The following is a 16,087-nucleotide window of genomic DNA, read 5'->3' on the forward strand; positions in this document are numbered from 1 at the left end:
GAACACTCTTATTCACTTTCATTTCTGTACGGTATCCGCGGCAGCATCAGTTAGGTTAGCTTAGCATAAAGACTAGGGATAGCTAGCCTGATACTGGCGTTTCACAGGGGGAGGGGGGTTATTATTTCTTGTCTGGTCGCAGACATATTTTATGCCAGATAAAACCACAACTTTTCATTTACTATCACTTACATTTCACTAGTGTGTTTTCTGAAGAATAAACGGAGGACGCATAGCATGTTAACATCTACACAATGGTCCTCTTTTCCCTATTGTGTCCAGTCTGTCTTATGCCGTGTGATTATGTCGCTTACGTAAAGTGCAAAAGAAATGCAGCTGCCAATTTATTTTGACATTGACAGCCGGTGTAAACGTTTTAAGCACATGCTGTTTTATGTGGCATGTTTGTCAAGTTACTCATCAAAGATTGAGGATTACCCATGAGGAAAAAAGGCTGAATGATGAAGACTGTTGATAAGTCAAGCTTCCTCTTGAAGGACACACATGCTGACATTCAGCAGCGTTGTGCAGCTGTGCCCTGTAATAGTAATCACTTATCCAAACAACGGGTAAGTCAACAAGCCCGCTCAGTCACATCCATCGTGTGCGGGATGTGGAATACTGACTCGACTGTATCCAGTGTTTCAATCCTGGAACCCAGCTGCCGCGAGATATTTCACAGGGTAGAGTTTCAAGCAGTGGGATAGGTTCCCTCCAGCCACACAGCAAATACTCCCGTCGAGTAGCTGAGTGTGATTCCACTCGCTACACTGTTGCCATACACTCTGCTGCAGTGACTCAAACCGCGCTGCAACCCTCTGTCACACAGGTGGCTCGGAGTGCGCATCGAGTTCATCGGGAACTGCATGGTGCTGTTTGCTGCTTTGTTTGCTGTGACTGGGAGGGAAAATCTGAACCCGGGCCTTGTTGGTCTGTCAGTATCCTACGCTCTCCAGGTACGCTGCAGCTATCTATGATCTGTGATCCCTGCTCGTATTTAACTGTTTAGGCAGCAAGTCCTGTGAATCAGAAGCTCTGGTTAGTTTAATGTACTAATGGCTATTATCATGGGTGGCATTGAGCCAACATTGCCCATGTCTTTCTACATAATGTTATAATTAACACTTCATATGTAATTGAATCAACACGGCCCTGTATTGTTTCTGTAGGTGACCATGTCGCTGAATTGGATGGTGCGAATGACCTCAGATCTGGAAAACAACATAGTAGCAGTGGAGAGAGTGAAAGAGTACTCTGAGACCAAGACAGAGGTATCTGCTAGTGTGTGTGTGTTTCGCTCTCTCTCTCTCTCTCTCTCTCTCTCTCTCTCTCTCTCTCTCTCTCTCTCTCTCTATGCTACAGTTAGAAGCCCGATTTTCCTCACATTCCAAAAAACAGTCCTGCTGCCAAGTTATGTTCTCAGACAACCAAGGAGCTATAAACTCTTACTAGATCCAGTACCTGGTGCCAACATGGGCCCCTCTGTAACACAACATCAGCCGGATATGTGTGCTGTAGACGGTGTACTCTTTCAGCAGCCATCCCGCTGAGTGCCCCTTCTAGAGCTGCTATAGTTGTTAGTGATCATTTTTTTGGAGCATCCAGCGGGACTCAGGGGTGAAATAAACATTTGGAAGCTCTCAGGTTTTTTTTTTCTTCTTTTTCCTGAGGGGTAAACAAAGCCAAACCGGCTGATGAGTTGTTCAGAAGGTTTTCTAAGCCAGAAATGCTGCTTGTTGTGTTCACAGGCCCCCTGGGAGGTGGAGGACAAGAAGCCCCCACCCGACTGGCCCACAGAGGGGAATGTGGAGTTCCAGGACTACAGCGTCCGGTACCGAGAGGGACTGGATCTGGTCCTGAAGAACCTCACGCTGAGCGTTAAAGGAGGAGAGAAGGTGGGGACAGTGTAGATCGGTGTCTGTTTTCGGAGCGTTGGGCTCAACAGGGTTCACTCAGCAGTATTATGTCTCTGTACAGATCGGTATTGTGGGCCGTACAGGGGCTGGCAAGTCCTCTATGACGCTATGCCTCTTCCGACTGCTGGAAGCTGCGGCAGGAGAGATCTCCATCGACGGGGTGAAGATATCCGAGTTAGGGCTGCACGACCTGAGGTCCAGACTCACAATCATCCCACAGGTACACGGCACAGGCCTGAGAGAAGGGTACTGCACGTTACAGATCGCATAGTTCAAGCCTCGCATAGCACCATTTAGTGCTATTACGCTTCATCCGAGTTCTCCACATCGTACCAATCCTAAATCTTTTGTTTGTGGAATTGGTAGTTAAATATCACAATTACAAGTTGTGTTTTTTACTATGAAACCCCCCTTTACACAGCACAGGCTGTTTCTCCCTGTTTTCAGTCCTAATGCTGAGCTGAACACTAGTTTCATATTTAGTGCACATAGTTTTCATCCAGAAAGCAAACACATATTCCTTTTAAAATAGTGGTCAGTCATCAGTCAAAATAAGAAAAAAAACAATTTGATATCATCATAAAATGAATATGTTGGGTTTTGGACCGAAAGGAGATTACAGATTCTCTAACGTTGGATCTGCTCCTGTCGGTCGGTTTTCTTCCACACCTGAAACGTCTGTTTCTCTCTCTGCCACAGGAGCCGGTGCTGTTCTCAGGCACGCTGAAGATGAACCTGGACCCCTTTGAGAAGTATAGTGACGAAGAGCTGTGGGGAGCGCTGCAACAGTCACACCTCCACAAGTTTGTCAGCAACCAGCCGGCAAAACTGGAGCTAGAGTGCTCCGAGGGAGGAGAGAACCTCAGGTCGGTGCAATGATGAATGAATGGCTGCAGTCAACCGGCTAACCAGAGGCTCTCTGCAGCGCTGAGTTTCATCTGATGTTGTATCCACAGTGTGGGCCAGAGGCAGCTGGTGTGTTTGGCTCGAGCTCTCCTGAGGAAGACGAGGATTCTCATCCTGGATGAAGCTACAGCTGCTGTAGACCTGGAGACGGACGATCTCATCCAATCCACCATTCGGACCCAGTTTGAAGACTGCACCGTCTTCACCATCGCTCACCGGCTCAACACAATCATGGATTACACAAGGTTCTACATATATGAATACTCGCCTTGAAGGAGAAAGCAGCTACATATATTTTAGGCTCCTAAAATATTAATATCAGGGTATGTTTCATTTAGAATACGTTTGATTGGTTAGTTCCGATGGAAAAAAAAAAAAATATATATATATATATATATATATATATATATATATAAATATATTATAAATTATTATTATAAATATATAACAACAAATATAATAAATATAACATGCCCTGATGTACTGTATAGTCAGCTTTGCATGGCTGGAATAAATGTATTCTCCACTGGCAACGTGAAAACATTGATACAAGAGTGGAATTTAACCTCACCGTCACCCCACAGGTACACTCATGTGTATGCAGATGCTTTTTTATGTCTGCTCTGAGAAGTGTCTACGCTTTGTAAGTGGCTGAACCGCTTCTCTCTCCCCGCAGAGTGCTGGTGTTGGACAAGGGACAGATAGCAGAGTTCGACACTCCGGCAAACCTCATATCCCAGAGAGGTATCTTCTACGGCATGACTAAAGACGCAGGGCTGACACAGTAGAGCTGCCTCTATTTCCCCCGATCTTACAGGCCAGGGTTCAACGTGTCTCTGCAGCTTGAACCCTTTTCAGGACACTTGCTGCAGACTTGGATGGACGAGCAGCTGGAAGCCGATGTGGTGTTTGTCTGTTTGACATTCACGTTCTCTTCTGTGGTGGTCTTTAGTTAAGGCACTAACCGTAGTCTCTTGGGTTTGAACATTGTTTCGTTGGCATCTAAAGAGGAAAATACAAGCCATATGTGAAAATACTAGTTGATCCAAGTCTGCTTTTTAGTGCCTGGGCCAGTGGGATGAAGAAAGCCAGTGAATGTATCATTTTCTAATCGGCTACCTGTTGCAAAACAAACAAGAAAAAACAAAAACTGCTGTGCCACTGTACTTTCCTCATAGAAAAGAACTTTTGTGATAAACCCACTTATTTTTGTACTGTACTGCTATTTAAATAATTGTATCATCTAGGAAGTTACATATGTGATTATTTTATGAACCAAATCTATTAAAACTTGAATTCTGTACCACCAAAATATGAATTGTGATTTATAAAAAATGAAAAAAAGAAGTAAGAACATTGCGTGTGCTTTGGCTTTTGGCTTTTTGGATTTTTAAACTCAAACTAATCAAATTTAAATGGTAGAACAACAAGTAAAACAACTCACACACATTTTATATATATATAAAGATAAAATACCGTACATAGTGAATTGAAATTCACTGAAATTGCCTTACCTTTTGTACATCTGGAAAATGCAGGGCTCATTTATTGGCCCTGGTAGCATTCATTAACAACAATATTAAGAGTACAACGTGTATATTCAGTATGTGAACTATAACTGCAAACCAAATGACAATGTAAGTTTTGCAGTCCTCCACTAGAGTGTGCTCACAGCTGACGAGGGATCCACCAGAGGACCCCCTTAGTGTGTCCCGGTTACTGTGGGGTGTACCTCAATAATGAAGATGTTGGCTTCCACTAACAAAGACGAGTTCACCTGAGACCACGGGCCTCTTGATGCGTCACAAAGAAGCTGCGCTCATCATTTCTCAACGGTTTCCTCCTGTGGCCGGTGCTCTTGAAACGCGTGCGCACACACACACACACACACACACACTCTGTCGCTACAAAAAAGTTGTGGTGTGGCCACAAGTCAGAGGGAGCTTGTGGAAGTTCTTTGTTTTTCTTTATTGAGTAGTGCAGTGTGTGTCCGCAGAGCGACTTTATATATTTAGACCACCCACAGTCTGCTAGAAGGATAGTAACTGGGGGCACGTAGTTTTATTTAAATCGATCATTGCGAGATGGAGCACATCTGTTTTAGTAACGGTTTCCTGTCATTTTGTGTCTGTATTAGTTGTTTTGTTTCTACTAATTCTGTGTTTCTTTGTGGTCTTTTTGTGTGTCTGGGCCGTGTTTCCGCTGGACCTGTGTCCAGTACAGTCATCCATGGTACTGTATAAGCTCATTATCAGCTGTTCAGCTGGTGTGAAAGTTCAAAGTGAAGTTCATCTTAATCAATTCACTGGTGTGGTTGTGTGTCTCTGTGTTAGCCCTGCGATTGGCTGGCGACCAGTCCAGGGTGTACCCTGTGTATCGCCCGAAGTTGGCTGGGATGGACTCCAGCCCCCCCGTGACTCTGTGTGCAGGATAAGCGGTTTGACAATGGATGGATGGATGGATGGATGGACTACTAATTCAAAGTCACAAGTATCTGATTGAGGACATGTTCAAGAAGTTGTTTCTTTTTTCAGCCAACTTCTTTCTGTGTCGGGGTGCATCTCTTGGTTTTGGCAATGCTGAGCTCTTCAAATGGATCTGATAAGAAGTTTGTACATGTCAACATGGATTTTTGCCATTGTGACCGTAACCCGGAAGTAGTGTAAGATGCCGCCATGATGATAGCTGATTGAATTCTATAATGCTAAGGAAAGGAGCCTCAATGCTTTCCTACTTAGCTCCTTAACCACTAGATCATCTTTTACGAAAGGAGATAATAATTTTAGAGGCCTTCATCTGTTGTTACAGTGCTGAGTCATGCAGACGACATAAACAACCAGGTTCAAAGTATTACTTTTATTAAAAAGGTTGCAATATAAATGAGTTATGCTAATGGTTACTGAAATTATTAATTTTTGTTTCTCCATCATGATCGTTATTTCTTGTGAACGGCCAACTGATACGTCACTATTTAAATGTTGCCGCCGCAAAGTTTGTGGGCCAGAAGTATCTCCTTTCCTATGCTGAAGGAGCAAAGTAGGGAAGCGCTCAAGCTCCTTTCCTTATACATTTAAACAGCTCTGATCATGGCGGCCAATTACACTATACTTCAGAGTCATTTCAATCACTTAGGGACCTTCCTAAGCAAATGTGACAATTCAAATGCAACCTTTTTTTGACCTGTGTCCTTTCTCACCACCCAATCGACTGCTTATACTCAATCCATCCAACAAGATGTAGTTGAGGCCAATTCCACCTCATTCCGCCACTGTTCCCTGAACCTCTCTGTCCCCTTTGCTGCTGAGGCAATCCCCACCCCCACAGTGACCATAAGGGAACCACAGGGATGAAGTTGATTCAACACTGGAAAGACAGACACAGTAAATCGCTGTTTGAAAAAGAAGAACATGAGCAAATAGAATCCGTCTTACAGGACAACACTTTATATGTATTTGCCTTTCATGTACAAAAACACACACATGTCTTCGTCAAGAATAAACATTCTACCACACAGGGTAAGTCCACTGCTTTTGTGCTGGAAGGAAGTCGAGTAGCTAGCCTGTCCTCAGTTGAACTGAGGAAGAAACCCATTGGAGATGTTTATACAGGAAAGGAACCAACAAATACACCTTCATTCATTAAAGGCTGTGCAAGATGCACACACCCACCGAGCAGCACATCAGCTGATCTCCGGAGTCCTCATCTCACCTCTGCTGGCCCTACAAGACAGATTCAGTAGAAGGTTGTGTTTGACATTTTAAGTTCCAACATATGAAGCTAAATCCATGAATTAAAGGGCTGGCCGTAGATAACGTTCTGCAGCTGGTGTACAAAGACCCGCTCTGTAGACTTTGGAGCATGCACTTGTGCAAATGGCTGTCACACACTTAATAAATAATTTGATCGCACAATAGAACCCATGTTTGTGTATCAATTAGCTAAATTTGTATTACGGTGAGCTTAACAGTTTAATTCTCAGAATGTCAAAACATGTAAATGAAAACTATAAAGTGTGTTTATTCTTTATAGTTTTCATTTATGTTGACAAATAGTTCTACTTTCTACAGCAAAATGTATACTCTGAAAGTGCATCAGATCCCTCATTTCATATAGTTTGTTAATACATCCAGGTTGAAGTACATCATGCTTATTGTAATACTCTAAACTGAAGGGAATGGGGTCATTGTTTTATTTCACTTTATATTAGCTGGTCAAACCTTTACAAAAATGTAGTTATTATTATGTGCTTTACAATATTTCTCCCATTTATCTTTTTTTGTGTGACAACAACAACAACAACAACAATCTGTTTGTATTATCTTACATTTTCATTGGGATGAAAAATACATTTAGATATTTTCTAAGAGCCTATTTTGTAATACTATAAAATTATATATTAGAATCTTGATTATTATCTATATTTTATATTATTATTATAATATATAATATAGATAATAAAGTTGATCATGAGGTTCTGAAGGGTTTTATATCAAATCAAAGCATTTTGTTTCAAAGAAGCCACATTAGGTGAAATCATGAGATTTGGGAGATGTGTAAAGTAGTAAAGTAAATAATCTCAATTACAATCAAATCCATATGATTTAAAACCGAAGTGATGGTCTTTCAACGTGTAGGCAAACATTTGTATTGATTTACATTTTTACATCAAAATATATTTCAATATCGGTAGAAAATTTAACCAGAAATAAAACTACAGCGTAATGTATAATTACTATAAACAAAAAGTATGTGTTATGGTTGAAGTATATTTGTAATTTCCCTCTATCATTAACCATTAACCTATAGGTATTTATAACAAATTGCCCCATGTGCGTCTTTGCGCGCGGTGCGCTCCAGTGCCGCTGGAGCCCGCAAAGGGTTAAACGGGGTTACCAGCAATCCTTTTAACAGGCAGGTGCCTCGCCAGTCCCTGCCCAAAGCTTACCTCTTACTTTTAAAAAGCTTCTTCCAACATCTCGGGAGCAACTCATAGCTGTCATGGCTGCAGCTACGGATCGAAAATAGAGCGGCTTCGGATTCAGGAGACGATATCAAACCGGATAAATCTGTGGACACGCTTTAGACTCTCACGCGTGTGATGCGTCGTTGAGTTGCGTCGTCTTTTCACCTACTTGTACGCTCCGTTGTGGAGTTTTGCTTAATTGCTCTAAAAAGTATCAGATATCTACCAACTTTAAAAGAAACAAAAACTTCAGCCCGAGTTGTACTCCGCTCTGGAAATGTGGTGGATGCTGTTTCCACGGTGGATCTGGTTCCTGGCGTGCGTGTTAGTGTGGATGGAGCACCAGGACGGAGTTTTGCCAGAGGTCACTTATTCACACCCGGGAATCTGCCCCAATGACATGAACCCCAACCTGTGGGTGGATGCCATGAGCACGTGTACAAGAGAGTGTGAATCTGATAAGGTAAGGCCCTCTCAATAACCAAAATGCAGCTTTTTTACTTTATGATGCATGCTAATTCTACATCAACAAAAATTATATTTTATATGTTTTATTCGTTTTCTGCTGTGTATCGTGATGAATCTCGACTGTATGGAAATGCATTCCAGATGCCGGCAGCCTCCTGCATTAGTAACTCTTTCTTCTCGTCTCCCAGGAGTGTGAGTCCTTTGAGAAGTGTTGCCAAAACGTGTGTGGGAATCGGAGCTGCGTGGCTGCCCGTTTCCTGGACGGGAATAAAGCCCCCATGGGAATACCCAAGGAAGCCACGTGTACAAGTTTCACGTGCACCCAGCAGGGATCCGAGTGTGACATCTGGGACGGGCAGCCGGTGTGTAAGTGCCGGGACCGCTGCGAGAGGGAGCCGCACTTCACCTGCGCGTCCGACGGCATGACCTACTACAACAAGTGCTATATGGACGCAGAGGCGTGCTCCAAGGGCATTGTCCTGGCCGTCGTCACCTGCCGCTTTCACCTCACCTGGCCCAACGCCAGCCCGCCCCAGGTAACCACTCTCCGCCCTACCACTGCTCCGCTTCAGGCAACCATGCCACTTCCCACCGAACCTGTGACGCCCGCCTTGGTCAGCAGCCCAGTCCACCAGATCGTAGCAGTGGGGGACACGGCCAGCTTCCTGTGTGAGGTGACGGGTCGCCCCAGGCCTGACATCACCTGGGAGAAGCAGCAACCGGAAGGGTTGGAGCGGGTAGCCATGAGGCCTAATCATGTGCGGGGTAACATGGTGGTCACTAACATCGGTCAGCTGGTCATCTACAACGCCAAGCCGCACGACGCAGGCGTCTATACCTGCACGGCTCGGAACCCGTCTGGCTCGGTGCAAGCCGACCATCCGCTAACGGTGCTGCCCACGGAACCACATAAAACCCTCGCGCCCTGGAATATGACCCGCTGCCTGCCCGAAGAGTGCCTGAAACCCCCCGATAGCGCAGAGGATTGTCGGAGCGAGATGGATAAAGTCAGCTGGTACTACGAGCCCAAGACCAACAGCTGCTTCTCCTTCACACAGTGCCACATCGACAAGCAGAAGCCCTGGAAGGTGTTTGAGACATACCAAGGATGCATGCAGTGCTGCGGCCCCGAGATTTCGGGCCCTTGTGGGCTCCCCAGCCTGCAGGGGCCCTGTAAAGCCTACGAACCGCGCTGGGCTTACAGCAGCACTCTGCAGCAGTGTCAGCCCTTCATCTACGGAGGGTGCGATGGCAACGATAACAACTTTGAATCCAAAGATGTCTGTGAGGAGACGTGCCCCTACTCGAAAATCCACCATTGCAAGGCCTGCAAGGTGAGAGGCAAGATGGTGATGAGCTTCTGCCAGAGCGACTTTGTGGTCTTGGGCCGCATGACAGAGCTCACGGAGGAGAAGGACTCGGGCCACGCCCTCGTGACCGTGGAGGAGATCCTGAAGGATCAGAAGATGGGTCTCCGCTTCTTCGGCAAGGAGCCCCTTGAGGTCACCTTCTTCAACATAGACTGGAACTGCCCGTGCCCTAACATCACGGCCGCCGCCGGCGAAGGACAGGTCATCATCATGGGTAACGTGAGCGCCGGCATGGCCGTCCTGCAGCCGGAGAGCTATGTGGGCTCCTCCAGTCCTCGCCGCGTACGGAAGCTGAGGGAGGTCATCTCCAAGAACACGTGTGACGTTCTCAAAGCCATCACCAACAGCCCGCAGTGGGGTTAGGGTAAGGGGAACAACGTCTCCAAAAAGTTTAGATTACACCACAGGAGGCCATTCTCGTCCAAGCGTTAACTCTGCGTTGCATGGAATGTTTGGAGCCTTCTCGTGAATTTTAAAGGATGTCTTTCTTGTTTGTGACAAGTGAGTCTGTTATGGCCCATCATTTGGTGTTGTTGATTGAAATACCATGCAAGTGAACACAGAAGACATGATCCTTTTGTTGTCTTGTTCCCCCCGACTCCAACTTCCTTTGTGCCCATTTCTTGCCTCCAGCTGAAATGGAGAATGCAGACTTTGCAATGACGCACAAAACAGACACAACCGAGTTTAATGTTTTGTGCATAATTGAAGTGTCCCAATCTTTTAGATTGTTTTATTTTCCAGCTGCAAATCTGCCTGGGATATTGGATCACATTCCCCCTTATTTTTTTTGATATATAAATATGTCCATATATGCGTGCAGTGGACACGGTAATATTGGTTCATCTAGTAGTAGTAAGTAGTACTAGTAAGTAATAAGTTGTATTTTATTTGACTAACCAACACATTGTCATCTACTTGCTATTACTTATATGGATATTTATTTTCATGTAAGCTTTTCATGTATCTTGTTTTTGTACTTAACGTCTCACTCTGAATAATAATAATAATAATTCTAAATAAATAAAAAAGACTTTCCATCACTCTCCTTTTATTGATTATTGTTCCTGCACTGCATCATTTGAAAACTCTGTACTGTAACTCTGTTGGAGGACAGATAGTGACTGCTCCTTGTACCTGTGTGGTTACAGACTATGATAAAAGAGACCAGGGAACAATTATTCCCCCCCGCAACCCTCTGTCCTCAAAAACCCCCAAAACTGAACCATCCATTCTAAAGACATCCTGTGGCATTGAAAAACTTCACCCTGTTTGGCTTCTCCGCGATCCAGTCTAATTGGGTAAGGAGCCCAAGCTGTAAACCTCAGATCCAATCCCAAACAAGAGTTATGTGTTTCATGCCGTGCCAGCAGGCGTCTGAGTTACTAGAAACAGGCCTTGGTGGGCTTCGTCGAGGGTGTTCCACCTCCCAGATGAGATTCTGTTTCTCCCATCCAGCGTTCGAGGAAGGCATGAGATCGGCCAATGTACAGTGTTCTTTTACCAAAGAAACCACCAAGGAGTTCAAACCTGCACTTCAGCAGCTGTTGAGGCACTGAAGCGCAGCAATATTAGATCTGCAGCACCTTGGATCACATCAGAAAGGTTACATACAAAAAGGTTAACATCAACAACGCAACCCTACCAACAGACATTTTATCGCTTTTATGAGAAGTGTGTGAGAAACACACTTCTCATTTCCCCCATGATAGTTAAACATCCAGGATTTAGCTCATGTGCACTCTCTGAGGTGGTTTGATGGGTTCATACTCAAGGTCACGTAGAAGATTTTATTTGTGGTAATCTACAACCCTGTAAGAGTACTTATTCAAAAGGCTTCGTCAGGGATAGTGATGGAAATGTTAAAACTAACAAGATGTAGATTTAGGTTTTTTGAAATCGTCCCATGCAAAAACCTATCCCAGTGTTTGCACACTCTTCCTATGATGTATGTACCAGCCCTTGCTCCAAAGGTCACTTTATCCAGGGAGAGAAGACGCTAACACAGTCCATCTCTCCAGGCAATAGGCATCTACAGGCAATAGGCATCTACAAAAGTTGCTATGAAAAGTATGTTGTACATCTATTGCGTGTGTCGATCATAAGGAAGCTGGTTTCAGCTTGAAAAATAAATTCAGAATCATAACAAGTAAGTCAAATTTTAAATCATAATTCAGTATCAAATTTTGTAATGTCATCATTATTATGTTGAGCGAGATGTTTTCATGGATGCAATAGGTGTAATTAGTATTTTTTATATTAACTGTGAGATGTATTGTAGTTTATTAATACATATATTTGCTGCATCTAAGTACATTTTGAAATACAAATTCTACAAAACAAATCAAAATGTTAAAAATGAAGTCTAAATACCATTCTGAGAATGAGGACAAAACAATGAAAAAAATTGAAAAAAAATTGTAATTTTTGTAATAATAAATGTTGCTCTGCAAACTAAAAAATATTCTTCCTGTTTTAGTTACACTCCTTTATGACTGGTCCTAATATTCTTTGTAGGGAACTTATGGTTTGTTTATGTTTGTCGGTGTGGTATATGAGCACTCTAATGGAGCTTAGTTTGAGTCCCATTTGTGAATTTTATAGCAACTAACAGTTGCTAAGGGCCTATCAAATTAAAACACCTAAAGACAGTCTCAAATACCATGAATTATTTTTATTCTCCGATTTAAAATCTATAAAAAAACAGAAAAACATGTCTAACCACCTCAATACGTATTATGGGGTCAACAACAATCAATAATAATAATAATAATAATAACCCAAATAATAATATGTGTGTGATCCTTATTTTGAAGTCATTTTATGCTTTTCTAATTCAGGCCAAGTAAAAGAGTACAGGAAATATGCTTTGATATGCAGTGTGGAATTTACTCTCACATATTGTCCCACCCTCACCCCCTTTCCTCTCAAACATTGTTGTATTGATGGGGTCAATGCGTTCACTAGCTCAGTTCACACAAGGCAGGAGAGCCTTGTCAGCGTGGTCGCCATGCAAGGCCGAGCTATAGACCTATGCCGGGTAGAAAGGGCCAGCAGAGACACTCTCTACTGTGTGTATTTCTTTGAAGAATTCTCCATGTTGTGTATTCAGAGCAGAGCGGACAGTGGCACCTGTTGAACAGATCAGCTAGCCGGGTGGTTTAAGACCTTTGATTCATGACCTGCATCTGTTATGGCCATAACATTTGGAACATCTATTGAAAAAGGTACAGGAGCGACTCACACGCATTGACTTGAGATGAACGCGGCCCCATGGAAGTATATCATTCCGAGGTCAGCAGCAGCCAGAGGGTTTTGAGGCTGGTAGGTGGTAGCTGCTAATTTTTTGAGAAATACCTCAGATCCCAATCAGCAAATTATATTTATTGTCAGATCATCACATGAACATGTTAAAACACTTTTCAAAACATACAACAATAAGAAACAATGTATGCTCTGTCACTGTCATTAGAGTATTGCTTTTCAAAAGGTTTAACATGTGTCAGCTGGTCAATATAATCAGAACATGTTTATTACGTTGCTCCTCTGTACAGTAGGCATTAACATGTTCATCAAAGTAGAGTGTGTCTGCTATAATAAATAATCTTTAAAATCAACATATTTTTTAACATAGTTTCAAAGTTTACCTGTCCTACTTCATTGCGATCCAGCTCTTCCATGCCCTTTTTTCCGTGCCCTTCCATGCACTGTTATTGTGGATGAGAGGATAATAGTCAAATCTGATGAAATGGAGGATGCTGGGAGGGGGCGGGGGACAGCAATGAAGGCAGTAATCCTTGATGCTCTGGGAACACCCACGTCTGGGGCTTATCAGACACCAAATAATCCAAGTCTAAAAATTGGTGGACAAAGAAATAAAACATACAGTTTCATATACTGATTAATGAAAAGAATGTTTAGATAGAATACCTATTGCTGGGTACTGCTGATATCCAATCTTGAAGTTTTGGACCCCTGAATTTATCAGCTCATCAAATACTTCTGCATCAACCTCAGTATCAGTCAAGATTAGTCTACCTTCACTGAGATGTTGAGACTGCAGACTACATTTCTCCACCACAGATTATGTAAGCTTTTTGAATTTTTATGTTTACATATGTATAAATGATATACAAGACAAACCTTCTAGAAGAAACTGGTGGAAATCAAAGATGTCATCCTTTTGGGGAAACTTTTATATATTTCCGGACTCCTACATATTCCACCTTGGCCAGCATTTTCTGTTGCATTATAATATACAGTATAATATTGTAGCATATCCCTCCCGACAGATGGTCTGACGCTTTACTGCTTGATTGCACAATTTATTGATTTAATTACACAAACAACCTTAAGAGCGTTTGCCTTTCGGGGGGGGGGCACTAATACCGTAGCCATCCGTTTTTTCCGTTCCTTTTCCATTCGTGGTCTTTTTCCACATTGACTTCCGTTTTTTACCCAAGCTCGGCCTTCAAAAAAAAATCAAACGCTAAACAGGAATCATCAACAAAATCATCAAAAAACATGTAATAAAGAAAAAATGCAAAACATTCTTCAATGCTCAGGAATCAGGAATCAGGAAACATTTATTAGCCAAAATATGTCAAACATACAAGGAATTTGTCTTGGCGGTTAGTGCGCGACAGTAGACAGACAAGACAGCTCACAAACTGGGTTAGTTACACTCCCACCAAATTCTGAATATTACATATACACCATATGAACTATGAATATTTTCAAATTAGGAACTTCAATGAACCTTTGTAATTATGACCTTAAGAAGCCGCTACAAAGAGAACTAACTTCTGCACCGGGCGCTCCATTACGGAGAGATTTCTAAGGCGTTCGCCCTTCTTGTTCAGTCTCTTATCTCCCACTGAGATTTTCACTCTCCTTACAAGTCCGTCTTTACTACTGACAGTCTCTTAGACCCTCGCGAGTCTCCATTCACCTCTGGGCAGCAGTTCATCCATGTTCATCAATCACTATGTCACCGACACACAGATTTCTCATTAGTCTATGCCAGCGCTGTCTTGCGATGATGTTGTGAAGATACTCCCGTTTCCACCGACTCCAGAACTGCTCGGCTAGATACTGCACGCGACACCATAGAAACAGAGCTCCATCATCTGAAAAGTGATGGAGCTCTGTTTCTACAACTTCTCCAAAATTGTCTGGTATGTAACATCAAGCTATGTCCAGCTTTTCTAAGTTGGCAAAGTCTTTACGCCAACTCTCCCACCGTGGTTTCAGCATTTCTGGCAGGGAATCATCCCAGCCGGTACCTTGGTGACACATGTCCTGTAGGATCCTCTTCCCGATGAGAATATATGGCACAAGGAAGCTAAGAGGGTCATATACGGAGGCAACAGTTGATAATATGCCTCTGCGTGTCGCTGGTTGCTCGTTCAAGGTGTTGTTGAAACTGAAGCTATCCATCTCCAGCTCCAGTGAATCCCTAACGCTCGCTCAGGTGGAATGTTGTTGAAAGTCAGATCCTTGGTCTTCGCATCTATGGCACACTCTGAGGGGGGAATGCTCCGTAAAACAGCATGGTTGTTAAATACGAATTTGTGAAGACACAGACCACCCGCGGCACATAATTCTCTTGCCTCGTGAGCCAACTGAATGGCCTCTTCCACAGTTTCAGTACTTGTGACTCCATCATCCACGTAAAAGTCTCTTTCAACAAATTGAGATCCTATTGGATGTAGCTGACTGTTTTCCTTGGCCAAGTACTTCAGTCCATAGTTTGCACAGCCGGGAGATGACACTGCACCGAAGATATGCACTTTCATCCAATATTCCTGAGGTTGTATGCTTATATCCCCATCTTTCCACCACAGGAAGCGCAAGTAGTCGCAATCGTCTTCTTGGACATGGAACTGGTGAAACATTTTCTCTACATCGCACATGACAGCAATAGGGTGTTTTCTGAACCGTAGGAGGACACCTGTTAGATTGTTCATCATGTCTGGTCCTGGTAGAAGGTGTTCGTTGAGGTTTGTGCCACTGTACTTTGCAGAACAGTCAAACACAACCCGTAGTTTTTTATTTTTTTATAGGGTGGTATATGCCATGATGGGGCATGTACCATCGTTCACCAGGAGTGCCGTCTTTGTTTACCTCAATATCACCTCTCTCAATGATTTCTTTCATGTATGTTGTGTAGTCCTTATACCTCTCGTCTCTGTAGAACCGCCGTTGTAAGTGATTGAGCCTGATTTCAGCCAGTTTCTTGTTATCAGGTAAGTGAGGACGTTGCTTGAAGGGCAGAGGCATCTCATAATGTCCCTGGTCATTTTTCCTTATGCCTTCCTTGAGTTTGTTCAGGAAAATGAGATCCTCTTGTGAGACTGTCTTGTCATCTCCTTTGGTGTCTTTAAAGTCTGATTCCAGAGCGCTTATCACATCCATCGGCGTGATTATAGGGAGTTCCTTTACAGTGACTCTGTGACAAAGGC

General features: G+C 43.2%; 2 protein-coding genes across 5 annotated transcripts in view; both read left to right on the forward strand.

Moving 5' to 3' along the window:
- The window catches only part of abcc3 (ATP-binding cassette, sub-family C (CFTR/MRP), member 3), a 40,207-nt gene extending 36,031 nt beyond the window's left edge, over positions 1 to 4,176 (forward strand). For all 4 annotated transcript variants that reach the window (XM_078103082.1, XM_078103081.1, XM_040175782.2 and 1 more), the window contains exons 25-31: positions 830 to 956; positions 1,170 to 1,271; positions 1,749 to 1,895; positions 1,978 to 2,136; positions 2,616 to 2,782; positions 2,873 to 3,067; positions 3,499 to 4,176. In XM_078103082.1, coding sequence (XP_077959208.1) covers positions 830 to 956; positions 1,170 to 1,271; positions 1,749 to 1,895; positions 1,978 to 2,136; positions 2,616 to 2,782; positions 2,873 to 3,067; positions 3,499 to 3,610 — 1,009 coding nt within the window. In that variant the 3' untranslated portion in view covers positions 3,611 to 4,176. The remainder of the gene's footprint in view (positions 1 to 829; positions 957 to 1,169; positions 1,272 to 1,748; positions 1,896 to 1,977; positions 2,137 to 2,615; positions 2,783 to 2,872; positions 3,068 to 3,498) is intronic.
- Positions 4,177 to 7,710: 3,534 nt separating this feature from the next.
- LOC120818880 (WAP, Kazal, immunoglobulin, Kunitz and NTR domain-containing protein 2-like) lies at positions 7,711 to 10,663 on the forward strand. The gene is made up of 2 exons (XM_040175748.2): positions 7,711 to 8,248; positions 8,442 to 10,663. Exons 1-2 carry the CDS (start codon positions 8,063 to 8,065, stop codon positions 9,984 to 9,986), a joined length of 1,731 nt encoding a protein of 576 aa, XP_040031682.1. The 5' UTR covers positions 7,711 to 8,062; the 3' UTR covers positions 9,987 to 10,663.
- The last annotated feature ends 5,424 nt before the right edge of the window (positions 10,664 to 16,087 follow it).

The sequence above is a fragment of the Gasterosteus aculeatus genome, chromosome 5, assembly GCF_964276395.1.
Source record: "Gasterosteus aculeatus chromosome 5, fGasAcu3.hap1.1, whole genome shotgun sequence".
Lineage (NCBI taxonomy): Eukaryota > Metazoa > Chordata > Actinopteri > Perciformes > Gasterosteidae > Gasterosteus > Gasterosteus aculeatus.